The 27347-nt window shown below is 47.5% G+C and overlaps 1 protein-coding gene across 3 annotated transcripts; it reads right to left on the bottom strand.

Moving 5' to 3' along the window:
• Window positions 1-13083: 13083 nt before the first annotated feature.
• Window positions 13084-23894, bottom strand: MAPK1IP1L (mitogen-activated protein kinase 1 interacting protein 1 like). 3 transcript variants are annotated; one of them, XM_076345732.1, is made up of 4 exons: window positions 23846-23894; window positions 15248-15275; window positions 13991-14704; window positions 13084-13545 (listed from the first exon to the last, which is right to left on the bottom strand). In XM_076345732.1, the coding sequence occupies exons 2-4, from the start codon at window positions 15269-15271 to the stop codon at window positions 13534-13536; spliced, it is 750 nt and encodes a 249-aa protein (XP_076201847.1). In that variant the 5' UTR covers window positions 15272-15275; window positions 23846-23894; the 3' UTR covers window positions 13084-13533. The 3 variants fall into 3 exon arrangements, with proteins under 3 accessions (XP_076201847.1, XP_076201846.1, XP_076201848.1); XM_076345731.1 differs by lacking the exon at window positions 23846-23894 and adding an exon at window positions 22663-22725; XM_076345733.1 differs by lacking the exon at window positions 23846-23894 and adding an exon at window positions 22154-22175.
• Window positions 23895-27347: the final 3453 nt, after the last annotated feature.

Consider the following 27347-nt stretch of genomic DNA (forward strand, 5'->3'; position numbering starts at 1 on the left):
GGGAGGAGAGGAGAGGAGAGGAGAGGAGAGGAGAGGAGAGGAGAGGAGAGGAGAGGAGAGGAGAGGAGAGGAGAGGAGAGGAGAGGAGAGGAGAGGAGAGGAGAGGAGAGGAGAGGAGAGGAGAGGAGAGGAGAGGAGAGGAGAGGAGAGGAGAGGAGAGGAGAGGAGAGGAGAGGAGAGGAGAGGAGAGGAGAGGAGAGGAGAGGAGAGGAGAGGAGAGGAGAGGAGAGGAGAGGAGAGGAGAGGAGAAGAGAAGAGAAGAGAAGAGAAGAGAAGAGAAGAGAAGAGAAGAGAAGAGAAGAGAAGAGAAGAGAAGAGAAGAGAAGAGAAGAGAAGAGAAGAGAAGAGAAGAGAAGAGAAGAGAAGAGAAGAGAAGGAGTTGTCGCGGGGATTCAAACCAAACTTAAGCGTGTGACAATGCCGTGGGCTGATGAGAGATGCCGGGGATACCCGAGGGAGCGGCCCCCCACGGGATGCTCCACTCGGGGAAATACTTAAACAGGGAGCGCTACTTCACTTGCGTTTCACAGCACCCAAACCTCACCGCAGTAAATAGACACTGCGATATCTGTGGGGATGTTTTAGGGCAAAGGGACCCGGAGAGGATTTAAGCCAGTAATGTTGAAGGATCCCTGATATATTGCATCATCTGGAGCTTCCTGAGCCTGTAACGCAAGCAGGAGGAGATCACCGCTCTTCGGAACAACCCTTCAAGTCCTTGCTCCAGCATCTGTCTAAAAAACAGCCTTTCTGAGAGTATATTAATCGAGAGGTGCACGTGCGCAGAGCCCATGTTCATAAAGTTGATCAAAGCGATATGCACGAAGTGTTTTTAAGCAGGTACCGGTGACTTCTGCCTTCCCGGATAAGGCTGTATCAACTCATTAGTGCACCGCTTTTTCCCTTCCTCCCTAAGACCCTCCCAAACGTCTTTGGCAAGAGACATTTTCATGAAAAACCTGCACTGCTATTTTCAGGATTTCGCTCGAAGGCCCCAAACATTTACCGAAGAGTTTTGCCTGTTTTTTTCCAGTTCCAATGCCGTAAGCTTTGCGCTTCCAGTTATGCAACAGATACACGGTGTTAATAAAACGCTCGACCAAACGGGAGAACACGAACCAAAATCTCAGCTAATTTCTTCACTTAAATAAACCGAGCAGCGGCGAGGACGACGAGTGAGCGTCCCTTCAACGTTCACGGGGTGGGCGCTGAGAGCCCTTTGCACGCAGAGCTATGCAACGTCCGCACTTCGCTCCGCTCCACGTCACCTGAGTCACCCCGCTGTGACTCACACGGTCGGACACGGAGGCGGCGACGGTGGTTTCCCAGCTTTGCCCCTCGGGATGGAGAAAAGAGAGGCGCTGGGTTTATAGCCAGAGCACTAAGCAAGCCAGGCAGTGCACGAACGCACCGGGATCCGTAGGAGACGTAAGTCAGAGCGACCGCGCCTCTCGCTTGCGGCGTTGCACCTTGTGATGCGCAGCCTTGCAAGCCAGGGCTGGCTGCTTGTCAAAAGTGGATAAAAAACCCCAGTCGCTGCTCAAAAATAGGCACGGACTCGGGGTTTGGATTTTTTTTTTTTTTTTTTAAAGCGCTCGTAAGTGTCCTGTTTGCTTTAGAGGCTCTTAATGGAAAATGCAACCCTGCTTGGTACTACGTACAATTTAAAGCCCCGAATTGCAGGCCCAAGGGGTGGGAGAGACAGAGGACCCGGGCGGGCGGGCGGCTCGGCCGTCAGATCACGCCGTTTCTTAGGGATGTACCCTCTGACGTGCCCTTCACTGCGGCCAGACACATTCTCTAAACGCAATTTACTTTCCCCATTTTAAAATGCCCGGCATCCATCCGATAGCCCGCGAGAGCCGAGTCATATTTAATGGCCACCCAGCAATAAGGCCAGAGATGAGCTAATTAGCTCAATTCCACAATGGGCTCAGGCTCAGTCCAGGACTGGGAGTAACTCACCCACCTGCTCTGGGTCCCCAAGACACTCGGGCACCCTTACACGATACGGCAACGTAGATTATTAAACATTTTCCTCTAGCCATAACCTTTGACAGGCTGCTCCGCAATAGTTTGGAAGCGCCACCGTCTATTGAGTGCTCTTTCTTGAGGGGCTTGCCTGCCGTTGCGTCACAGCAAAGTTTACCGTTGGGTTAATTAACTACATACTATGGTAGTTTAAAAGAAGCCATTTAAGCTGGAGAAGAACCGCACGAGACTGAGTCGATGAAAAATTAATTAACTGGATGCTAGAAGCCAGGAGAGCGAGCAGAGGCGATAGGAGAGCCGGGGGGGGCTGGAGCAGCAGCCACCTCGTGCCACCGCGCGGGCAGGGACCGGAGGAGGAGGTGGCCGGCTGTGCCATGCCAGCGGCGCAGGCAGCCCCTCTCCTCTGCAGGAAAGGGGCAGGAGGATGCCGAGTTCGGACGCTTAAGGCTTGAGGGTTGGTTTGCTTTGAAGAAGTTTTAAAAAAAATATATGCATTCTACATAAAATAGATATACACACACCCCAAAAAAAAAAAAATTAAAAAATGACAGTTTGCAATTACAACTCAGAATTATCAACCCTCTACTTGGTCCCAGTACCCTTTACACTACGCTTGTCGTCCCGCAAGTGGGGTCCGGTACCCGGTGTGCGATAAGCCAGTCTTACACGCAGAGCCGAGGTATTTCTTTACCTCATGTTTGCGCAAAGATGAGGGTGCTAGGTGGGAATTCCGCAAAGCCAGCACCCCACACGAAAGAACTACAGCGTGTTTACAGTTACGTGGTTAGCAAAAACCCGCCTAAGTTCACGCTCATTGACTAGTTATGTTCAAATTAGCCTCGCTCGCCATGTAAAGTAGCAGGCACGCTCCTTGCCGGGGGGGGGGGCAAGTCTTTCCAGTCTTGAATTGAGTGGGTGGTCGCGATCTCCCCCTGCCGCCTTTACCTTTCCCCTAGTTACCGCAGTGGTTTTTGCTGACTTCTTGTTTCTTTGGCAAGCATCCAGCCTCCGGCGCCTTCTAGGGCAGGATGTTCCCCTTTTGTCAGTCTTTTAGTTCCTCTTCAAGGGCATATACACGGTAGTCAGGCTAGTACGATGAAGACTACAGTCTAGGTATTAACCCAAACGCTGACTGAAGTCAGGAGTTAGTCTTCTGCGTCGTCTATTCTTGTGGATACCAGGTCTCCCAGAGGCAAAAGACCCCACCCCAGTGGGCGACCTCTCTCTATAAAGCTAAATAACTTTAAAGCAGTAATTTCAAACTGCTTATTGGAAATTAATAAACAGAAAGCTGCTTCCCTCTTGTCTTCCTGACGGCAAATTAATGGGAAGGAAATCATTCCAGAGGGCAAGAAGCTCGATGGCACATGAGATCCCCTCCCCTTTACAGAGCAGAACAACGCACATCGGCCTGATTTTATCAGTCTCATGATTTCTGTGGCCTGAGTTGTGCGTGGGGTTGGCAGCAACCATCACGTGCAGCGTTTGGGCTGCAGATCTACCACCGAGGCCGTGCTCGGCGCGATCCCAAGGCGCTAAATTCAACCATCGCCTCTCCTTCCTCCCCGTGCAACCTCCCAGGCCGGGGAACGGGAACCGCGACGACGTCACCTCCTTTCTCAGGCACAGGAACGAGGTCCTGAGTGCCACAAATGCCTCTGCGGAGCCCCACGCTGCACCTCCCCGAGGTGTCACTTCAGTTTCAGCCCTGCAGGCCAGCGGCTGAGTCACCTCCACCTCTCCGCAGCAATAAGAAAAGACATTGCGGCGAAAGCAGGCAACGGGACTCTCCTCCGCGGCCTGCCAGGCTTACGCGACGTCCTCCCAGGACTTCTGAAGACAGCCTCCTGCGGGGAATCGAAGGGCCCCGCTCCTCCTCACACAGCCCTTTTCGGGGAGGTGGCTCGTTCGAGAGCTTCCTTGGCTGCATCCCCCCCCCCCCCCCCGAAACATCGCCTTGCTCTAGCGCTAGTGAAAAAATCAATGCAGAGGAAGGTTGAGAACTTCAATAACTCAAGTTTGATGGTGAAGAAAGGAAAAGCAGCAGCTGAAGAGCATCGGTGCTCGCAGCACCATCCCTGCTGCTCACATGTACCTTCACGTGTACGAGCACGTCTGGACTTGGTCTCTTTTTCCTGTAGCAGCTCCCTTTTATTCTCTCTTTATAAAGCCCAAAGCAAAACTCCTGCCTTTGCAGCTTCCTTCTCCTAGAAAAGAGAGTACCGGTGCGAAATTGCAGCTCCTCCAGTTCTCGCCTGCTCTGACAGTGCCAGGAGAAGGGCAAGTCCACCCCCAGAAAGCTTCGCACAGCTTCTAATGCCGATGCTGTAGACGAGCAAAACCATGCTACAGTTTGAAGCTTTTATGTTATTAAAGATGAATAAGTGAGAAGCACTTTGTGCTTGACGAGCCAATCTAAGCATTAAGTTGCTTTCTGAGCGTTAAACGAGTCTTGTAGCAATTTGCGTCAATAGAGGTTTACAAAAGTCCTCAAAACCCCCCTGGCTTTGAACTTCATAGTGACTACCTCCTCCTCCTCCGCCGCCGCCGCACCAAGCTCTGCGCAGCACACTGCCCCGGGGCCCTTACGGGAGCCTCTTTGTCCTGACGTTATTAAATAACGGGATGGGAAATCCCTACAGTGATCCCAAACGCCTGTGGGGATGGGGTGGAAGACCTCCATGGCTCGTTGCCACTAAAAAGACAAGGTGCCGGTGCTTTTCTTGGCCTTGCTCTGCTCTCACCTAAACACGCAGCCAGCTCATTCAACCTTACAGAAAACTAATCCAGCCTAAAAAGCCGAAAGGAACAGCGCTGTGCTGCAGGAAGGTCTTGAATCAGTTTGAGCCTACCCCCACCAAAGCCACGGGGGGGGGACGACGACCCTGTTGTCTCCTTGGGTGCAGCACCAGGAGACGCAGGAGGCAGGTGGAGAGAGTTGTGGTGAATGGAGTTACATCCAGTTGGCGGCCGGTCACGAGCGGTGTTCCCCAGGGCTCAGTACTGGGGCCGGTCTTGTTCAATATCTTTATCGATGATCTGGACGAGGGGATCGAGTGCACCCTCAGTAAGTTTGCAGACGACACCAAGTTGGGCGGGAGCGTTGATCTGCTCGAGGGTCGGAAGGCTCTGCAGAGGGACCTGGACAGGCTGGGTCGATGGGCCCAGGCCAACTGTATGAGGTTCAACAAGGCCAAGTGCCGGGTCCTGCACTTGGGCCACAACAACCCCATGCAGCGCTACAGGCTTGGGGAAGAGTGGCTGGAAAGCTGCCTGTCGGAAAAGGACCTGGGGGTGTTGGTCGACAGCCGGCTGACCATGAGCCGGCAGTGTGCCCAGGCGGCCAAGAAGGCCAAGGGCATCCTGGCCTGTATCAGAAATGGTGTGGCCAGCAGGAGTAGGGAAGTGATCGTGCCCCTGTACTCGGCCCTGGTGAGGCCGCACCTCGAATACTGTGTTCAGTTTTGGGCCCCTCACTACAAGAAGGACGTTGAGGTGCTGGAGCGTGTCTAGAGAAGGGCAACGAGGCTGGTGAGGGGTCTGGAGAACAAGTCTGATGAGGAGCGGCTGAGGGAACTGGGGTTGTTCAGCCTGGAGAAGAGGAGGCTGAGGGGAGACCTCATCGCTCTCTACAACTCCCTGAAAGGAGGTTGTAGCAAGGGGGGGGTCGGTCTCTTCTCCCAAGTAACAAGCGATAGGACGAGAGGAAACGGCCTCAAGTTGTGCCAGGGGAGGTTTAGATTGGACGTGAGGAAAGATTTCTTTCCTGAAAGAGTGGTTAAACATTGGAACAGGCTGCCCAGGGCAGTGGTTGAATCCCCATCCCTGGAGGTATTTAAAAGACGAGTAGATGAGGCGCTTAGGGACATGGTTTAGTGGGCATGGGGGTGTTGGGTCGACGGTTGGACTCGATGACCTTAGAGGTCTTTTCCAACCTCAATGATTCTATGATTCTGTAACCTGGCCCCAGGGGCTTCTTGCCTCCAGCTGGCCCAGAGACAGCTTTGCCCCGGGAAAGATGCTCGATAAGGAGAGTAAAAGCCCCGTGTGATAGCACACTGAACTTACGGGGTTGGAAAGAAAACGTGAAGGCTAAAGGAGGAGAGGACAGTTCAGCCTGATCCAGCAGAAAGGCAGCTGCGATACCAACCACTCTGACAAATTTACTTTAAAAGAACTTTATTACAATGGCAATTTGTGGCTTTTACCGTAGCTCAGGAAACCAGAAGAGATGGGAAAGGGAAGAGCTTTGTAGGGGTCCCGGGCAGGTTAGCAGACTTTCCTTCTTTGCTGCGCTGCTTTTGATGCTAGGTTTTTGCAGAGGCCAGAAATCCATTCTCCTATGAAACCTCACCCTACACAGGGCTCAGAATTCAACCTCGCGTACAGCGTGTTTGTCGTCTTCTTGTGCAAGTCAAACCAAACGCAGTTTAATAACGAGCCTGCGCGAAGATGCGAGTTATAACGCCGCCTCCCGAACGGCACTGTAAGTCACTAAAATGTTGCTGGTTTTCCCCATTTTTTTAATCAAGTTCAACGCTAAAAATAATCAATGCCGAGGGCTCGGAGCAGCACCACTGCCCTCTGCTGATGGCAGCAGGACGGTGGATGTGCAGCTACCAGCTCGGAGAGCAAAAAACCAGAGGGGACCACATCGGGCTTTGCTTTCACACAACAGCCGTGAGCTCATTTTTCCAGCATCTGATTGCTCTTTGAACCACTCCGAGCGGGTTTTGCTCGGCGTCACTCCACAGACGCTGTCTTTTTTAGCAGCTACTTACTCCGACGGCCCGTACAGACCAACAGGAAAGGATCAAGACGAGGAGGATGGCGGCGGCAGCTCAGACCTACCGATGTGACCATCCCCATATTCCAGGCTGCGCGGCGTTGCTCACGCTCGGCTTTCCGAGCGGGAAAACGGGGACAGCATCAAGGTTGAAATGCAAACATGAAAGCGTGAAGTGGAAGCTGCTAAGACTTCAAAGTGCCTGTGTTAAAAAGCTTTCAAGATAATCAACTCTGACGCCGTCTCCTTGAGGAGCGCCGGCCAGCTCCAGCTTTACACAACCCAACACGCAGTGAGAACAAGCACCAGGATATTAAAGCATTAATTCTTCCCACTTCTAAGCAAACTTAAAATAGGATATTCCGCCACCTTCTCTGTGCTGGAGGGCGTTGCCCTGTAACCGAAGGGAATACGGGCAAACTAGAAAGCACAGGATTCAAAACCCCTTTGAACAATTTCTATCATACAAAGCACTAGATAAAGCTTTTCACATCATGCAGATTAAGCACATTCTTGTGAAAAGGCACCATAATACAGTTTTCCTTTTCATTATCTGTTGACAGCTTAGTAAAACGGAGTATCCTGACGGATCACCCCTTGTTAGCACGTACTGGGTTCCCATCAGAAGCCATAGATCTACCCCCGAACAACACTGCATTAATTAGCCAGAGTAAGCCCAAGAAGTCACAAATGAAATCTGCGGTCGTTTGTCACCTCCTGAATTCGTTTAAAGAAGGGATAAATTCCATGTTTGCTTTTAATCAGACACGGAGCAGCGAATTTCTTTAGAGTCATGGGGTGATTCCGGTGGGAAGGGACATCGGGAGGTTTCTAATCTCTGCTCAGAGCAGGGCCAGCTCTGAGCTCAGCCCAGGCTGCTCAAGGCTTTATCCAGGCCGGCCTTCAAAACCTCCAAGGATGGAGACTGCACAACCTCTTTGGGCAACCCGCTCCAACGCTCGGCTGTCCTCATGCTGAAAAAGTTTCTCCTTATTGCTGGTCTGACTCTCTTCCTTAAACTCGTGCCACCACCCAGTTTTGCAGCAATACAAGCTGGGGTTCGCTTCAGGACGTGATCTCCACCACCAGCAGGAAGTTTTCCTCTTTAAACCTAAACTACAAATAATTCCCCCCATTTCACGCTGAGGACGCCAGCCCCAGCCTAAATGTCACTCAGAAACAGCTAGTAACAGGGTAAGGCACAGCAGGGCACCCGACTTCTACCCAACCTCCCCCCAAGATCCAACCTTTAATAATTTAAATAGCTCATCCTCCCCGGGATCCCTCTCTAGCTCAGAGAAATGAGTTCCTCTGGAGAGCATGAAATTAAACGCTTACGGTGGACACGCGCTCCGGCTCCTCTTCTGGATGAGCATCCTCCCCCTGACAGCCAGCCTGATACAAGCGTCCCCTCGCCAAGGCCACGGACCCATTTACACCGCGCTCTCCAGCTGCCCCATTCAGCAGAACACTTTGTGGGATGTTACGCGGGGTCGTATCAGAGAAGTTACCGGGTTTGAAGACAGCTGGGGTGGCGGCAGAGGGGGGAAGAGACAGGGAGATGTATATTAAGCCATCATTACTGCCAAGCCAAACGCGGTGATTGGTGGCACAGCTTGATGCGAGAGTTTAAGGGTTAAGCGCTACGAGAATTCCCCCTCCTAACCACAAGAGCGTGAATCTGCAAAGAGCAGGTAAGATCTTGCGCAGACAACAGAACTAGGAGCTGAAATGAAACCCAAAGGCGTGCCAACCCACTTCTCGGCACGGCACGGCCCTGCCGAGCGTCATGAGAAAGTTGGAAAGAGGACAGACGCACAGGTATGGCTATTTTATCTCTCAGTCTCTCATTTAACAGGGAGGGTACCCTTTGGAAAGCGATACTACAGAACTGAAGCGTTTGTAGTATTACATTGGCTACCCCTTATCTAGGTGTAACTTGTAACTTAACTATAACTTATGATCTGCCGCACGGAGGATACAAAGTCCCCGTTCTGCTGTCTTCACTGTCATGAAACGGGTCAACGTGGACAATCAGCAGATCTCTGAAACAAAAGTACCTGCTTTCAACAGCGTACCGCCTCGGTGCACACACAGCTTTTAACCTTGGCTTTCCCACGCACCCGAGAGATTCTGCAGGCAAGAGTGACCAAAAAAAAGAAAGTTTTACCTTGCTGTTACCAGCTTACCGGGCGTGTGCACACATGCACATTTTTAGAGCAAGTTAATTCAAATTCCGCTGAATTGTGAGGGCAGAGGAAAAGTTATAGTTGATCCTCCCACTACAACTGCCTTGCAAATGTATTATTTGGGAAAACCGGATCCAAAGACGAAGCGAAGGATGCAAACGGCATGTCTCTCTGGCCATCGCCCCTCTTCAGAGCACGACCTTTGGTGCTGCAACCCCCGCCCGTGCACCAGCAGCACATCCACCCAGGTATCGGTGGCTCCCGGGTGGAGCCCAGACAGCGAGCGCAGAGCTCGCGACTCCCAACGTCACGAATACCCGCATCCACCCACAGAGCACGGCCGGATCCAAGTCCGCTCGAGGTCTTTCTCTAGCTGTCTCAGGTGTCAGCACGCTACCTTGTGTAACGCAGGGACAGTTAATCTTGCAGCACGTACTAGTTGATGAGAAGCTTATATTAAAGTTGAAGCTTGCATTTCTTGATTTGCCAGATGACACTTAACTACCGATTTATTATGTGCCTGGTGAGTAACGGCTGTTGAAGCGTATGGCATTGCATTCTAATAATTGGAATTTTGTGCTCAACGTCAGAAATAGGAAAGCCACTATTAAGAAAAATACGTTACGAAAAGTTTTGTCCTTACTTAGATGCCTAAGGGCTCTGGCTACACAGAGGCTAAAGACAACCTTCGTGTCAACATCCCACCCTCTGGACAGCGTGGGGGCAGCTTTAAACAGGCTGGGCAGTGAATCAATGCCTGTGCACAGAAACGGGTCTGACCTTGCCTGGAGGGAGTTTAGGCGCCCGCCTTCACAACAGTAGGCCAGAACGAACACTTCCTATGTCGTGGATCGAACCACGCACATACTCGCCGCTTTTTGCCAGACCCCTGGAATAGTTTTGCAAAGCTAAATACTCCCCTAAGAATTGTGTAGGGATCACTTGTCAGATGCCCCCTCCCCCCAAATTCGATTAAAGTTGGTTTTGGGTCTGCAGGGCAGTAAGCAGTTAATATATTTGAGCAGCATGCCCGCGTCCTCATCTCTACCAATGCAAAAGACAATTCATATGAGGAATCCAGAGGAGCGGACAACCCCACAGCTGAACACTGTCAAGACAGAGCACTGGCCATGCATCGTACTGTTCGATTAATAGATCCAAGGATTACGTTCAGGGCACACGGTCTAAGAGCAGCTGGTTTTCTAAGCCTTAAAGTGGATAAATACTTTTGTTTCCACTCTTTACCGCTCGCTGCTGCCATTTTTTACCTTCCTGAAAGGGTGAAGGTAGCAGCATTGGCCAGCTCAGTGTGAACCGTTCTGCAAGCCACTATATATGAAGAATGTAAACGTAGAGGTGAGCGATGCCCAAACTCTGTAGTTCACGCTGCTGCCAAGCCCTGGAGTTTTACTGTTATCCGCCCTATCCCATCAAACTCCTGAAAAGCATATAAAAACAGTGGTTTGCGGGTCACTTACCACATCCACGTGTGTCAATCTAGCACAGGACTTGTTCACAGCCAGGGAAAAAAAAAACAAACCACCACACCACACTCTTGTCAGGTAAGGAATAAGTCCCGTTCCTCCTCTAGAACAAGCAAGATCAGATCTTTTTTCTCTTAATTAACAAGGCAGTTTGTGAGCAGGCAACACCCGAGGCTGACGTGCCACAATATAGCAATGGTCGCATCCACACTTCAGATGCCTTATGCACAGGCTGCAAAAATCACAAAAGGAAGAGGAAAAACACTCACAGAAGTCAAGCAATTCTGATTTTATATTCGGTCTTTGCAAATCAAGGATGTCCTATTTTTACTATTCATTCAAGGCAAAAGTCTACACAAGCATGTCAAAAGCAGTAATTGAAAAACAGTAAACACGACAGTCTTGAAAATACGTTTAATGTCTAATCTTATACAAAAGTGACAGCATTTTCAAAAAAATATCAAATCCTGTATTTATAGCTTCTCACTATCATACAGCAATATTTGTTTCATCTAAAGAAAATACAGCAGCAGGTGATAATCTATACTTTAAAGATGTGATTGCTTATATTTCATATTGTAAACAAATGCAGTATGTCAATCTCAAAGCACAAGTCAAAACGAACTTCTCAGCAATTTAACTCAGATGATGCATAGAAATGTACAAATTCCATTGCAAAAGCTTCAGGCCAGAAGTTGCTCACACTTGACATAACATGTGATAAAGTTACTACACGGTATATAGTGACAACTTGAGTTTTTACACAATAGATTAACAGGTATACCCTTTTCACTGCTATGCAAAGAACTTTGCTCACAAAAACAAAGGGGTTATGAAACAGTTTTCATGACCTCAAGAAATACGAATATACATTGAAAAACATCCCATATATACTGAATTTTAGCCTAAATGTTCCAGTAATAAATCCTGCCTATTTCAGGAAGAACCTAGAAGTCTAGTTACTTTTACAAATCCCCTTTCCAAAAATCATTACTTGCTACGTTTGCTTTATCCTTTCCTACCTCTTCCCATTCCCTGCAAAGACATATGGCCAGTGCAACTGCAAACTGGCGTGCTGCTACTGCACGATCCACCCATTTGGAATAAATGTTTTCTCATTACACGGATTTATAATCTAAGGCTGCAGGTATCAAAAAAGCACTTGAGCAAATGTAGTCAATGTTCTCTTATGTTAATTTTTAATTAGTCTTGCCAAGATCTAAGCCAAGTCTGTTGGTTGCGGGGGGGGGGGGGGGGGGGGGGGGGGGGGGGGGGGCAACCGGGGCTTGTTTAAGGTTAGTGAAGACTTGCACTTTCAGATCCTATTTCTAGGGTTACAGATGCTAGGTTTTAAGCTGAAACGTTAAGCATTTTTGTTCAGCTCCAGTACTGTCTTCCTAAAACAAAAAAATACACATACCTTTGCTATCAGCTTTCAGGACATGAGATTAAAACAGCCACAGCTAAGCTGACCGCTTTCTTCTGCAAAAGTATTGCGGGACTTTGCCGTAAAGGCTAAGACTACTAACAAGCATCACCACCAGGTCACCCCATTTGTTTCTAAGAAGTCCATCACATGCGCGCAGGAAGCCACGATAAGGTACTGGAAGAGAATTAACTCGCTTTCACGGTTCCATGATACAAAGACTCCCTAATGAGCTACCACGTTAAGCAAAATTTGTTCCTAATTCTACCTACAGAGGCTAAGTTAGGACATCCCCAGCTGGGGATGAGAAACTGTCAGGACTAGGCTACGAAGTACCACAAAGAGTGCCAGAACTCCTCACTGACACGTGGCTGTGCGTCTTGGTAATGCTAAACTAGCGTTGCAGCAAACCCCTTGCATGCTCTTTGCACAGATATGGCAAGAATACGAAAACTTACTGCAGTGCCCCTTCAGAGGGGAGACAGCTACACAGCAGCGCAAAGGCTTCTAGACATTCCAATCGCTCCCAAATTACACTTACTCGGTGAGGTATGCAGACACCTAGCTGAGAACAGAGGACTTCTCCCCATTACAAGACTCAGCGGAGCCCCAGTGAGACCTCCTCGTTCTCAACCGTGGCAAGAAGGATCTTTGTAGCTGACAGAACTAAATGCCATGCCAAAAACTGCCGGGAAGGGAATTGTCAGGTTGGGGTTTTTTTGATCTTTTAAGCTCAAGTTCAGTTTCTAGGGACTCTGAAAAAGTCTGCCCAGTTTACACGACTCGGCAGCAAAGTCAAATTTTAAATGACTAGAACCCAGGTTAGAAATAGGGAAGTACCTTACCTAAGTGGGAATCAAGTTTCTCTTTACATAGACCAAGCCAAACTTCCAACCACCACAGAATGAGAACTGGCAAAATGATGTCCTCATTTGCATGCATAAAACTCACATTTGTTGATTCAAAGTTAACTGCACATCCAGGTTATTTAATTTGCACATCAATGCCTGTTTGTGAACACGAACAGTGCGCTGACAAGTCAGACCAAGTATTTTGAACGCGTATCTTCTCTTCCGTAGTCCCAGACTGAGCAATTGTTTTGAGTATATACAAAATGCTGAGAAAACCTTCAAGTTCACATGCTCTGTCTCTTTAGTTTGAATTACTGTAGCATGTTCAAAAATTAGATTTCTTGACAAAAATCTTGAAACACTTTTTATTGACATTTTAGAACAACCTGAAAAGAGGTAAAATACGCCTATCCATCCATTCAGTGACCAGCACGAGTCTGGCAACAAGACTTAAAGCATTAATGGAAATTTAAGAATTAACATTTTTTTTTTTTAAGTCCTCGGGCCTGATTCTTTACAATCCTTACTTGGCAACTCCCATTCTTCCAAGGAATTCTTGCCAACGTAAGAACCACAGACGTTAGTTTTATTTCTGCTCTTCATAATTCACTTTATTAAACCAAACAATTATGCCAGCATATGAGCAAGGTAAATTTATGCAAACTGCTCCTTCATACCTCAAATGCACATACATGAGGCAAGTATTCTTCATAGCCCCAAACATTACTGAAACAAAAACTGTAAAAATCTCTGTAAGTAGTGGATGAAGGTGGAAAGCTACAGTATTTTGTTGCCCAGAATGTATTCAACGGTAAGGCTGCAAGAGACAATAATTCATGGTCAATACAGGCTTTTCACAAAGCAGTTAATTCACAGTTACAAAAATTCGTAATTAAAAGCAGATTCATCCTTACAATTTGTCATTCCCTCCCTACGTGCCCCAGAAGCAATCTCTCTAAATTACAGAGACTAGAATATTTCCTCTTTCAGAAATCATTACAAGGCTTTCCCACCTTTTTTGCCTTTTAGAGAAGGCTTTCCAAGTGGTGGAAGACCACTATAATGTGATGCTTAGACATTAGTTCACTGTTCTAGTATATTTAGTTAAGCGTTTAAGAAGTTGGCTATTATTCCACTGACTACAGAAGTAAGACAGATGCGCCGAAATTCCTTACCTGCGCTAACGGGTCCTATGCTACTAAACTTCCGTGCTTAAAAGTGTAACATTTTAGAGTAATTCAAGACCAAAATTAAATACTCACATGGGGACCACCAGGCATTGATGGAGCACCAGCAGGACCAGATGGCACTTGAAAAGGATTAGGGGGCGTAGGATATAGTCCTGGAGCTGGATATGATCCTGTGGGTGGAGGAAATGGACCTGGCGGTGAAGGTCCCCATGTTCCAGGTGGGACCGTACCCCATGGTACTGTTGGTGCAGCCCCTGGAGTCTGGGTAGGAGTGGAATATGGCCCTGGGGGTGGATATGGCATGCTAGGTGCAGGATACTGCCCTCCCATTGTTGGTCCCCATGCTCCAGAGGGCATGGATCCCCACGGCCCAACAGGAGCAGGAGGTGCAGCTGGCTCTGTTGGACCACCGTAAGGTCTTGGAAGCTCTGGAAAGGGCATATTTGGTGGAGGATATTGCCCTGGTGGGACAGGACCTGGCACAGTTGGGGGTGGATATGGACCACCAGGAGGAGGGCAAGAGGGTCCAGTAGGAGGAGGAGGAAATGGAGCAGGCGGTCCAGGGGGCATTGAAGGATACATTCCTGTTGGTGGAGGTCCAAATGGCACGCTGGAAGCGGACGTATTTGGTGGCAGTCCGGTTGGCGCCGTAGGGGGAGCGCTTGGGTTGTTCCAAGGATTCGAAGCCGGCCAACCCTGCGGTGGCTGACCAGGCTGTTGACCAGGTTTTGTACTGCTCACTTTGGAGGTTTTAGCAGGCGACTGATCTGGTAAAGCATCTGCCAACTAAAAGACAAAGCATCAGTGAGAATGTAAAATGTCTACTGGACTTACTAGTTGCAGACATTCACCCACTACGTGTATATGTTTCAGTTGCCAAAATGGGAGGAAGAGAGCTCTTTGTTGCTGTGCACAGATGATTACATTCGGTTTTGTGCAGCTTCTATCATTAAGGTAGAAGAGGCATTCTGTCATGCTGCAGTTCGAAAACCAAAGATAAAAGGCGACCTACCACACAGCAATAAGCAATTTCAGTGCAAATCCAGAAAGAAAAGGTTTTCATAGATTTCCATTATAGCTATTCTGACACTATTAAAGCACAACTCCTTTGTTAATATCACAGCAGAAAAGAACCCACAAGGCACCTAGCAGCTTCGTATGTTTAGTCCACAGATTGCTACATCTACCCAGAAGGAAAACACCACAACTGCAATACAGAGGAAATCGCCTCTCAACTGTAAGCTCCCCTTCTTCTTGAAAAAGCATGTCAACTTTTAGAATGAAGTAACACAACTGGCTGATCTTCAGGAAATAAAAACTGTTACTTACCGAAAAATCATCAGTTCCAGACATTTTGCTGAAAAGTAAGGTAAGATAAAGTGAAATTTGTTGAAAATAATAGAAGTATTTCAAGCAAGAGTTCATGAGACAAACTCTACATTTGTCTCATTCAAACCACAGTAAGTGTTGAACTTCTTAGCAGTGGCCTTGTTTTAATGACCCTGGCCCATACAGACACGTGCTACCCAAATACTTTCCTCTTGATACAAGTTCTCACGAAAAGGAAAGTCTCCAGCCTCTACCTGTCTCATCTCAGACAGGACCGACAGATAATGTAAATGGGTCACATTACGCTAAGAAAAAAATATTTCAAATATTCACACCGAGTAGGCAGCCTACCCAGACAGTGATGCCTGTAAAGTATTCAAGGTCTTTTCTAAACTGGGACTCAGAAAAGTTATGGCAGGCTGCTTGCAGGCGAAGTTAACGCACCTAAAACAAAACACGATTAAATCCCCATGCAGATCTTACTGCCAGAAATAAAAACCCTATAGTTTGCTGACACTTTATCCTCCAATTATTTCAGAACATACTAAAGGTAGTGGATGCTCTTATTTACGTTCACTGACTCCAGCTAGCTAGCCTTAACTGAATGTAGGTATGGCAAAGGTGTCATTAATACATACCTAACTTCTAACCTCTCAACACTTACAAGAAACATTGAAAATAGGGACCAGTGAGTCACGTGCTATCTTTTCATGAAGGCAACTACTGCACTTAGAGCTTTCCAGAGCTTCACCACAACAAAAACTGACTGGCTTTGTCAATCGTTATTAGCCAGACAAAAGGGCAGCTGTCACGTCACAAACCTGAAGTTATATTCAGTTTGACTAACTGACAACAAATACTGACTAGAGGTGAAGAACTCTTGAGAGGATGACCAAGAGCAGGTGAAATAGGTAGACATGCCCCAGTGCAGCCAGAAGGTTTTAGGGGAGAGTGTAGGAGATAGAGAGGAACATAAGAGGAGGAAAAATGCAAAATATAAGTCAAGAGTACAACTACTACTGCCAAGCTGACCTCCACAAAAAACCCAATCCTTATTCTTCCTTGTTGATGGTGAAGACCTGACTTTTAACACAGAGACTGGTCTCGGGGACGGAGGTTTGTACACACAGACTATGACAAATAGGTTTATAAGCTCCATTAGATTATAAATTACGTAATGCAAATAGTGCATATATAAACCAGAGTCTTCTCTGAAACTGTATTGTAAGTTTATTACTATCTACACAATTTCCTCATCTTAAGACAGTACGGGATCAGAGCAAGGGGCCATTTAGCTCAGCATCCCGTTTTATCTTCAGCAATGACAGTAGGGAAGAACAAGAACAGGGATGACTCCCCAGTACTTCAATGATTCCAAGCTCAGGTACTTCCTAAGTTGTAGGCAATGCTTATGGAATAACAACCCTCAGAGAATTTCTTTGCCACAAACATATCTAGTTTCCCCACTTGCACCTACAACACCCATTGGCGAGGAACCCCACAGGGCTGCTATTTGTTACACAAAAAGGCACCTTCTTTTTGTTCTAAACCTGGATCTTACTAGATTCAGTTGTTGCTCCTTCATTCTTGCCACTGAGGAAATCAGTAAATCTATTCTTATCCACTCTGCCCATGCTGCTCATTATTCTACAGATTTTTACCATTTTCTTTTAGCTGTTCCTTCTCCAGGCTGAGCTCTGCCTTATTTCGTTGACCCTTGTGCAGCAGCTGTTCCCTACCTTTGATTATTCTCACTGCCTCTCTTTGAGGCTTCTCCAATTCTTTTGTATCTTTTGAGATGAGTGACAAAAAAGAACCACACGGAATTCAAGATGTGGGATAACCACTGATTTATACAGTTTCATAATTATGTTCTGGTTTGTCCTCTATTTCCTTCCTAATACTTCTTAATGTTTCATCTGCTTTTTGATCACTACGGAACTGACACTTGTGGCAATATTTCATTCCTTGGTGTTAAGGGTCAGCCCATCATTTTATATATGAAATTATATGCACCACTCTACATTTATCTACTCTGAATTACATCAGATTTATCGATGTTGAATTATATTTGCCATTTTATTACCTAATCTGTACTTTCCTGAATGGCTTCATATCAACAAGACACCGCTCATCTCATTTCCCAAGCTATTTATGACCACACTGAGCAACCCAGACCCCTGTGGAAACAAAGTGAACTCCTCAAGTTACACCTAATAATTTAAATAAACCTTTTAAGAAATACCTAATAATTTAAATAAACCTTTTAAGAAATACCTATCTACAAAGTTAGCGCCCTGGTGGAAGTCAGTGCCTAACTGCATGAATCCAAAGGTTTGTTAAAGCTCCAACATGAGCTTATAACAGCAGTAGTTCCTTCAAGTAGGTACAAATACCTGAGTCTTCGTATCAGATGAGGTACACTGTTCAGATCAATGACCATTTGCTTAAAGTTGAGAAACCAACTGAACTACATCAGGAAAGTGGTTTCTGCTCCCGTTATATTCTGCTCAGCTGTTCAAGAAACACCTACCAGAAAAAGCTCAATTTCTCTTCAATAGATACCTCTTATGTTAAAAGAGTTTGTTAGTTTTTGCAGTGAACCATGCTCAATAATAATCAGAAGCTGATACGTGCTTTTTAGTGGCACTGTACTTCAATTCACCTATACAGACACAGAAGCTATTTAATGTAACCCACGAAATATAGGAAATCAATCATTAATATAGAGACAAGTACAAAAATAACTTTTTACGTAAGTGCGCATGTAAATGTATTCATAAGCAAAAAAAAACAGGTTAGCAAAAAGCAATGCCAAAACAGGCCAAGAGAATCATCCTTTCCTTAGGCAGATGGAGAGAGATGGGATAAGATCAACTGAAAAACAGATCTACAAGAGATTGAAAAAAGCCCACAGGAGAAGTTAGAACATATGCTGCAAGGGAGAAAAGGAAGAAAGGAAACAAACCTAAAGGAGAACTCAGAAGAAAATCCCATGATCTGTCACAAAAGTGACAGAGAGTAGTAAATTCAAGTCAAAGCAGTGGACGAATACAGTTGAGACAGGCCTGACTACGAAATATCAACAAATATCCCCAATATTTGTCAGTGCATAATTTCAAAATATTTCTGTGCCATGAAAATTAAGGCAACAATTCTGCTACATGACTTATGAAAAAAAAAAGTGTAATTAAGCATAGCTTATAATGAGATTTAGTGGCTTTTTTACTTTGGCAAGCAGACGAGAGCAACATTTGTTGGCACCATTTGGCATAACTGAGTCAATGCCAAGCATGTCAAGGATCCTCTTGCAGACAGGATGGCCTACTTCAGGGACGTTTTTTAAACATACATTTAATCTGGGTACTGCCACCTCCATTTAATAAAAAAGAAACTGAAATTATCGTCAGATACGTTCAGACAATGTATGAACTAATTTGTACGTAAATCTAGAATCTATATTCCATTCAAGTTGTTCAACGCTGGTATAAAGAATTTCAATCAAAACCTTACAGAAATATCAATTACGTTTGTAAAAGTATTGCCCAAGGCATTCACATGCTCACAAATTAGACTCAGAGACACTGTCAGACAGAAGACCTCCAAGCAACTCCATTTTAAAGTCCCCACTGGTCATGCGTGGGCTCAAGATTTTAGATAAATGTACTGAATGGTGCCTTGACTAGATTTTTAGAGTCGGTAGAGTTAACAGATGGACTCTCATTTTCTCTTGAAGCTTTCCTAGAAGAGTACTGCACAAGCACCGATATGAGCAGAGAAAAGCTGATTCATGCAAGAGACGTCCGTTTCGCCACATTTAAACTCTACTTCAAATTACTCTTTCCTGGAGTTGGGGGGAAAGAAAGAGCGAGTGGAAGAAGGAGGGTTCAGGAGTTTAAGTAATCTGGCAGGGAGTAGAAAGACTACAGAACCGGCAGCATTCAAACTGAAGTCCTGCTCGCATCCACTGTGCTGTAAGATAAGATTTCCTTTGTTTTCTGAAGGAAACATCCCCCGCTTTCCAGAAGCGCAGAGCCTGCCAGCTGCAGATCAGCTGGTCAGGGCACCATTTCTCAGCCACCTCTGAGAACACATATGGCCAGAAGTGCAAAACTACAGCGAGGGAAAGAGAGAGACGACCCGTGTCTGCAAAAAAGGCATCTAGGAGCAGAATCTCTCTCATCCTTTATCCTGAAGAGGGATGGGAGGGCATGGAGGACTTCCACCACACCTACCCAGAAACGATACACAGCAAAATCTTCAGACCACGGTCCAAGGCCTCCCAGACACCCACGAGCCGCTCCCGAAAATTAACAGCAGGTAGGTGAGACAAGCAAGCCTGCCAGGCTCCACGCGGCAGGCTGGAAGAAGGTTGAGAAGCGCTCTGACACAGCAATGGTATGCTAATTCTACCGACAGCGTTCAAGACCAAGTGGCGATTTTCAGAGAGGTCTGTGAAAAACCCTTTTTTGGAAGCGTGGTGCTTCATGTGGCATACTAAATCCGTCAGCTTCCACAATAAAACAGCTCCACCATGTTTTTTTAAGCTCTAAACCCTCTCTGACCACATCCAGCCCAACCGAAACCGATGGATGTAGTAGCATTCTTTTCCCATGCTCTGGTCTTTCCTGGCTTTTAGCCATCACCAGTCCCCAGAGACCCCCACCAGAAAGAGCTGTCCAAAACACTTTTTCTTTCTTTTACTAAAGCTATCCAAAACTAAGCATCAACTGCTTTCAATTTTTTTTTTTTTTTTGAGTTGTATGACATTTTTCAAATGCTTGATGTGCCAGATTTAGTTCCTGTCTCCAAGATCATCTTTCAAACACAGAAAAACGCTTTCTAGATGCAACAGGCTCTGCTGCATTTCCACTGGGTGGCATGGCTCTATCAGCAAAGAGGTTCTTTTGTCGCTGTAACATGACTAATACCTACCAGCAGAACCTCATCTACAACAAGATTTCTGCCCACATAAGTATAACTACCCAACATAGCTACACAGATAAAATGGAAGAGAGACCAAGGCTTTGACAGCTTCTAAATGTTTTCTAAAATATGCAAATTTCTGCAGCTTCTACCTTCAGGCATTAAGCGTCAACATTTTATAGCTGGCCTTTCCCTATCTTTACAACGCCTTCTCACCAGCCGCACTGATGCACTTGCGTACCGTGCAATCGTTTAGCCTGACCTGCACGTTTATTCATTGGGAGAATAAAGACAACTGGTAAACAGACTGACAGGGGGGAAAAAAAAGTAACCGTTACATCATTAGTAGCTACTTGAGGTTTGGCGACCTCTTTGCCCCTTCCCGTGTCTGTCTCGACTGAAAAAAAGGAGGTAAGTCAGATTTTTAGTTTTCACATTTTCAGTTTTCATATTTTCCAGACAGATTTAATTAAGAGCGGCAACCAAAATGATGCGTGTTAGTGCATTTGCTATAAATTATCAACTACCAGAAAAAACAATTCTTCAAAACAGAGGTCTTATCACTTTCCAAGACCTGTAAAACATAAAGCCATAAGGAACTGTAATCTGTTCCGGTTTCCCACCCATGACAGGCCATTCAGTTTCACAGCTGCCTCCCCACCAAGAGCAGACCTAATCACTTCAGACAGTCACCACATCACAAGCAGATGGTTCCAAACCCCACAAACATATATCACTTCTGAGGTGGCTTGTTTGTGTGCCAGCTGTGATACAAACCCAGTGGAGAACAGCGAGTCTCCACTGCCAAAGATTACTCCTGTCCACACCATCCCACCCCGTGACTCTTGCAAAAGATATTTTAGTGCAGCAGCTCGGAATAATTAAAACGTATCTTCCACAGCTGCCTCTAAACTTTCTTGAGAGCTATGGAGCCCATTCTCATCACGTTATCCTCATTTTTAAAAGCGTGCTTTATTTCTCATTTATAGCTTTAGCTTCCAATTATCAATTCTTCAGAAGTCTTCCTGAACTAGCTGTAAAAGCTGTTTAAAGAATACCCATGTCCGCCTCCTACCAAAGCTATATACTCAGGAATTATCAGCTTAATTATTTTCATTTGTTTTGGATGAAATAAACGTACCGACCCCGAGTGTGAGTGACTATTAAACATCTTCACTGCAGGGTTTTTGGTGTGTGTGTCCCGCCCAATAAAAACATCAAAACTGTGTGTCATCTTCCAGTTCTAGCCTCAACAGTGACAAACAAAACCACACACCCTTCTGCTCCTTTACAAAGGCTCTTTTCCAGGATAACCGCTTTTCAGGATACGATCTCACTGCGTGGATACAGCTGGCATCTTTCACATCTTGATCTGGCGCTGTTAAAATGTACTTGAATTAACTCAAGTTTCAAGAATATCAAAAGTGCTTCCGAGGACTGGCTTGATATTTACCACAAATTTTTGCATCAGCCACTGGTCTCCACAGGCCTTGGGAAGGGTAGTTTCAGGGTGTGTCGCTTTTGTTTAAAACAAAGAGAAAGCTACCTTTGTTCTTACACCTACTGACAATAAGGTTGGACAGCATCACATCAACACCATTTTCCAAGGAATTCACTTGGAAACAAGTTCTCTCTCAGAGATAAAACCTGACAGGTAAGTAGTTCTCTCTCCAAGCAACGTGCCCTTTGATACCACGCAGCGCTAGCTTTCCCAGCAAGTCAGCTACCTTCAGTACATTAACATTTGATAAAATGCATCAGCTGCTCATGAACTATGAGAAATTGACTCGCCTGGGACCTTCTTTAGTGAAGAACCTGCCAGTTAAACAGTCACTTGTATGCGATCCACGTTCATCTACAGAGTCGTTTACAGATTACGACCATCTGGCATAAATACAAGCCGACAGACTATTTCACCCAGTCAGGACACGGCACCTACCACCGGTACGCAGAGTAAGGCAGGACCCGCTACAAACGAACCTCCTTTGCTTTGCAGGCACCAGCAAAGCCAGCCCCACGTAACGGAAAGCGGCGGCAGCCCTTAGGCCTCCGCCGGCACCCCGAAGCGATACGCCCTCCCCAGGCGGCGGGTCTCCGGGCGGGGGAGGCTGGCTTCTGCCGCTCGCTCGAGGCCACCGAGCCCCGGTACCACCCCATCCGCAGCTCGCCGGGGCTGGGAGAGGCGGCGGCACCTCCCCGCCCGCCTCTCCCGGGGGTCTGAAGGGAGAAGAGCCAGCTGCGGCCCGGCGGTCCCCGGGGGCGGTGTAGGATGGAACCCCCCCCACCCCCTTCCTTCCTTCCTTCCTTCCTCCCTCCCTCCCTCCCTCCCTCCCCCCCCCCCCCGGCAGTGGTCAGGCCCTCCCTCCCGCTGGCTAACGGGCCGGACGGGCGGCGGGCCGGACGGGCGGCAGACCGCCGTTCCGTTCCGCTCCGCTCCGTTCCGTTCCGTTCCGTTCCGTTCCGCTCCGCTCCGCCGCGGCGGCGGGTACCTGGGCGGGAGGAGCGCGGCGCGGCGCGGCGCAGGCCAGGAGCGAGGCAGCAGGCGGCGGCCCGCAGCACCACCGCCACCCCGACGCCCAGGCGGAAGCGGAATGGCGTCACACGCCCCGCCCACCGCCGCCGCCGCCCGGAAGGTCACGCGCTTGGCCCCACCCCCGAAGGGCGCCGCGCCCCCTCCCCGCGCGGGCTCTCCGCGGCCGCGCGGTCACGTGGCGCCTTCCCGCCCCCGCGCGCCCAGGGGAGGCCGCGGCGCTGACAGGATCCGGCCGGCGCCTCCCGCCGGCCCGGGACGGGCCGTTCCCCCCGGCCCGGCAGCGGCCTGGGAGCACGGAGGGTCGGGAATACCTGGCAACGTTCGATCCGCCGCCCACCGAAGGGGAGGCCCGCAGCCCTTCGCCGTCTCGGCTGCCGGGTTTCCCTCTCGGCCAGCACAAAATCCCACCAGACTTTATTTAAAAGTTACCCGAAACGTCCGGTTTTCACGTTTCAGAGCTAAAGGGTGGATGGCGCACCTGAAAGCTTGGCAGTTTTTCTCATAAGAGATAACCCCCTCTCCCTGCGTACCTTCATATCCTCAGACCCTCGCGGTAAGGAGGACTAAATACCTAGCACCGTTTTCCTGCCCTGCCCCGCCGAGCTTTGGCACTAATCCTGCAAGCGTTTGCACGTGCAGATAAGTCCGTGAAACTCGGCAGAAACGCGGGCGATGCCGAGCTCGTGCCTCGTGCCCTGGCGCCCTTCCCCTCGCGAGTGTGCATCTATTTGCAGTTTTCAAGGTCATTATTCGGCTGTTTCTGAAGCGACTGGGAAAAATCCTCAGCAGGAGCGGACCCCAGGCGCTACGGTAGCTGCGACAGGCATGAAACCGCGATATTTTTACTGATCTATTTGCATAAATCATTACTACCTAAACCGAAAGGGTATTTGCTACTGACCCAGTCCCGTGATGGCACGGTAACTCGGTTAATCTGCTCTCCCCGAATTTCATTAAATGCCGTGGAAAATTTGGGCTGACTTCACAGCTGTTTCGCAATTGCCTTTCCAAGTACAGCGATCACTGGGAGTTTGTGTAGAAACGGCACTTCTGGCGTGGCCTCGTTGGGAGAAATGAGCAAATAAGAGTGAAATCAGCCTTCCTCCCAGCTGTGAGCCGGGCGCAGCGGTTCAGCTCACCTTCGCTTTTCCACGCTCAAAAGGCCTCGCCGTGGGCGGTTGCTGCCGTGTCCTGGACTGGCAGCGGTGACAGCAGGAGTCCCCAGAGCATGACGTTTACTTCCTGAGCAATCTGGTCGTTAGAAACCTTAATTAAAGGAGCACACATGCGGCCGACGGCGGTGATGAAGTCTCACCTTAAATAACAAACTGGGACTGCGGCAGCACTTTTAATCAATAACCTTACCAGCCAACCTCGCCAACCTTGACGTTAGGATCGCCCGACGTGTAATAAAGGTACCCCCCTTTCTGCAGACGCTGAAAGGATGATGAATTTTTGTACAAATATTTATTTGTATACGCAGCTTCCCCCTGCTTTAGGCAAACGTAGCTCTTCATCTGCGTGTATGTATATGCTGAAGGTTGTAAAAAGAGCTGCAGACTTCACATAATTTGTGTGCAGTTGATCCGTCTTAGTGCTAGGAATAGGACTCGGGGGGCCTAACACCGAGCCCTGGCCACATCCTATCAGAAGACATTACTTTGCACTCTAAATTATGTAATGGAAAAAAAGTTGGGATGAAATTGCAAATTTAGAGCTTGCGTGCAGCTCTTAAGGAAGACAATGGAAGCTGTGTGAAAGAAATTTGGCTCCCAATTAGTAAGGGGCATCATTTTCCGTGCCTCCATTGTAGGACCTGCGATGGTATTATTTAAATTATTCAGAAGGGCCGCTTTGGTGTGATGATGTTCTTTGTTACAGGTCCACCTTGCAGGGCCTGTGCTGTTGCCTCTACGTTACAAGCTGTCGTGGTTTAACTTCAGTCGGCAACTAAGCACCACGCAGCCGCTCGCTCACTCCCCCCCACCCGGTGGGATGGGGGAGAGAATTGGAAGAGCACAAGTTAGAAAAACTCGTGGGTTGAGATAAAAACAGTTTAATAATTGAAATAAAATGATAATAATAATAATATGATAATAATAATAATAATACACAAAGCAAGTGATGCACAGTACAATTGCTCACCACCCGCCGACCGATGCCCAGCCAGTCCCCGAGCAGCGGCCCCCCCGGCCAGCTTTCCCCAGTTTATGTACTGAGCATGACGTCACATGGTATGGAATGTCCCTTTGGCCAGTTTGGCTGTGCCCCCTCCCAGCTTCTTGTGCACCTTCAGCCTTCTCAGTCGGTAGAACATGGGAAGCTGAAAAGTCCTTGGCTGGTGTAAGCATTACCTAGCAACAACTAAAACATGGGTGCGTTATCAACTTTGTTCTCATCCTAAATCCAAAACACTGTACCAGCTACTAGAAAAGAAATTAACTCTATCCCTGCCAAAACCAGGACACAAGCATAGGCCACTTTGTTTTTTCTTCAGCATCATATAAATATTTGGGTTGGAAAGAAGCTCTGGTCTAACCTCCAGCTCAAAACAGGGCTAGCTTTGAACCTTGTCCGCTTGAGTTTTGAGTGTCTCAAAGGCGGAGATTGCACAACCTCTCTGGACGTCCAGCCCAGTCCCTAAATACAGTCACGGTGACTACTACCATTATTCCTTGCATCTCGTCAGACTTTCCCTTGCTGCAACTTGTGACTGTTGCCTCTTGTGCTTTTGCCACGTACCTCTGCGAAGCATCTGCCTGCTCTGTAACGCCCCTCTGGGTGGCTGGAGACCACAGTGAGATCCCCCCTCCCCTCTCTCCTAGCTCAAAAATACAGTTTCCGCAGCCTCTCTTCATACGCCGTATGCTCTGGCCCCCCAGCCGTGCCAGCGGCCCCCCTCCGAACTCCCGCCAGGTTGTCAACATCTCTCTTGTCTTTCAGTGGCAAAATTGGGCATAATTGCCTACCCTAGCCTTTATTTTTGGGGAAAAGGCCAACAGACAATACTTAAATTGGGTTTTAAATTCTATACTATAAGCAGTATCATACCATTCGTGAGGGCATCGACCTTAGTTTTGCTGGGAACGCAGGAGCACAGGCAATGTCAGCATTTGGATGTCTCCTGTTGGATCCTCAATTATCTATCACGGGATTTCAGTTCCTGGCTTCCCAACGAGTCCGATTTAGTACTTTTCAGGGACAATAACACAGATCTTGAAATGTGACAAGCATCAGAGTCAGGAAACTTTATCGCACCCAGAGGGCTGTGCATGCCACAAACAATCAATTCAGAGGAACAATAACGCTATCTTTTTTGTACCTCCCGCTTTCACATCAGCTAGTCAGAAGGAGGAAATCTGCGACACAGCGGAGGCATCCCTTTTCTATCCGACCAGAAAATAAAAGGATTAGTTTTTATTTTTTTTAACGAGATTAAAATTACGGAATGTAACGTCAGTTTTAGTTAAGAAAACGCCAGTCTCTGACGATGGGCTAGAACAGTGAGATATAAGATCCTAAGCTTCGGTTACGGTGTTGATTCTTACTGGGCTATGTCACTCGGCTTTTATACTCATGCTTCATGCACTGTGAACATCGTGCGCTCTGAAGAATTAGCTGAGCCACCCTGAAGCTAGATTTTAAAGGATACCAGATGGTAAGTTCAATGCATGTGGTAAGCTTTTATATGCTTTTCCCCTATGGCCAATCACTGACTGATCATTTATTTCAAAACCCTCATAAAATAAATCACTTTGGAAATGATGCTGTCTCTGGTTAATAAGTGCTCTTTCTCAAGGCAGAGGCTTGTTGCCACGAAGATAAAATCATAAAACCGGTTCAAAGTGCCTTGGGATGGCAAATGCGCCCTGTTGAGGAGATGAGATAAACTGGATTGGACTGGAAGGGAATCTCTTGTTGGAAGAGAAGGCTGTCTCTTGTGGTGAAGTTATGAGCAGGTGAACTGTCATTAAAGACGCTTTGACAGTCACTTAGGCACTAACACACGGGTTTTCTGTGACAAGGAGTGAATTCTTTGGGTACATTTTCTTTCCACAGTGCTGGATAGGTGGAGCCTGGATCACGCGTCAAGCTACTGCGCGAGGTTGTTTTCAGATTTTGGAGCTGGTGGTTATGTCTGGCAGCAGAAGACAGAGCTCTCTTCACTTCTTGTTCTTTAGTGAGTAAGAAGTAGAAAATTCCTCTCTGTGTGACACCAATGAAACCCACCTCATCATCTGTCCTCTCAGGGAGGCGCTCACCTCCTCCCCATCCCCAAAGAGAGAACCATGGTTCCGCCGAGGTATCCAAACCTTTATCGGTCCTCTTTCTGTCCTCCCCTTCCCCCTTCCTCCGCATGCCCAATCCCAAACTGTGGTTCCTGGTGCGGTGTTGCAATCCTCACAGCCTCTCGGGGAGTTTTGTGACATTTGCTGTTTGGCTCACAGCCACGGCTCCAACGGGCAGATGATAATATGAAATTATGGCCCTTCGTTCTCTGAAGGATCATGTTTTCAAGTGCCCACTGCTGTGGAGACAAGCTGGAAAATCTCTTTTTTCAAAAGCTTGAAAAGCAAATAAAAGGACCCCTTATTTTATTTCGCTCTTATTTTGCAATTGTAAATGAAGCTCGCGCTTTGG

The sequence above is a fragment of the Aptenodytes patagonicus genome, chromosome 7 (genome assembly GCF_965638725.1).
Source record: "Aptenodytes patagonicus chromosome 7, bAptPat1.pri.cur, whole genome shotgun sequence".
Taxonomy (NCBI): Eukaryota; Metazoa; Chordata; class Aves; order Sphenisciformes; family Spheniscidae; genus Aptenodytes; species Aptenodytes patagonicus.

What these genes read in the sequence shown, in the direction of transcription:
- MAPK1IP1L (XM_076345732.1), bottom strand. Translation starts at nt 15,271, where the DNA reads ATGTCTGGAACTGATGATTTTTCG. An exon ending in CTGGAACTGATGATTTTTCG is followed by an intron (nt 14,705 to 15,247) that starts GTAAGTAACAGT and finishes TTTGTCTTTTAG; the next exon opens with TTGGCAGATGCTTTACCAGA.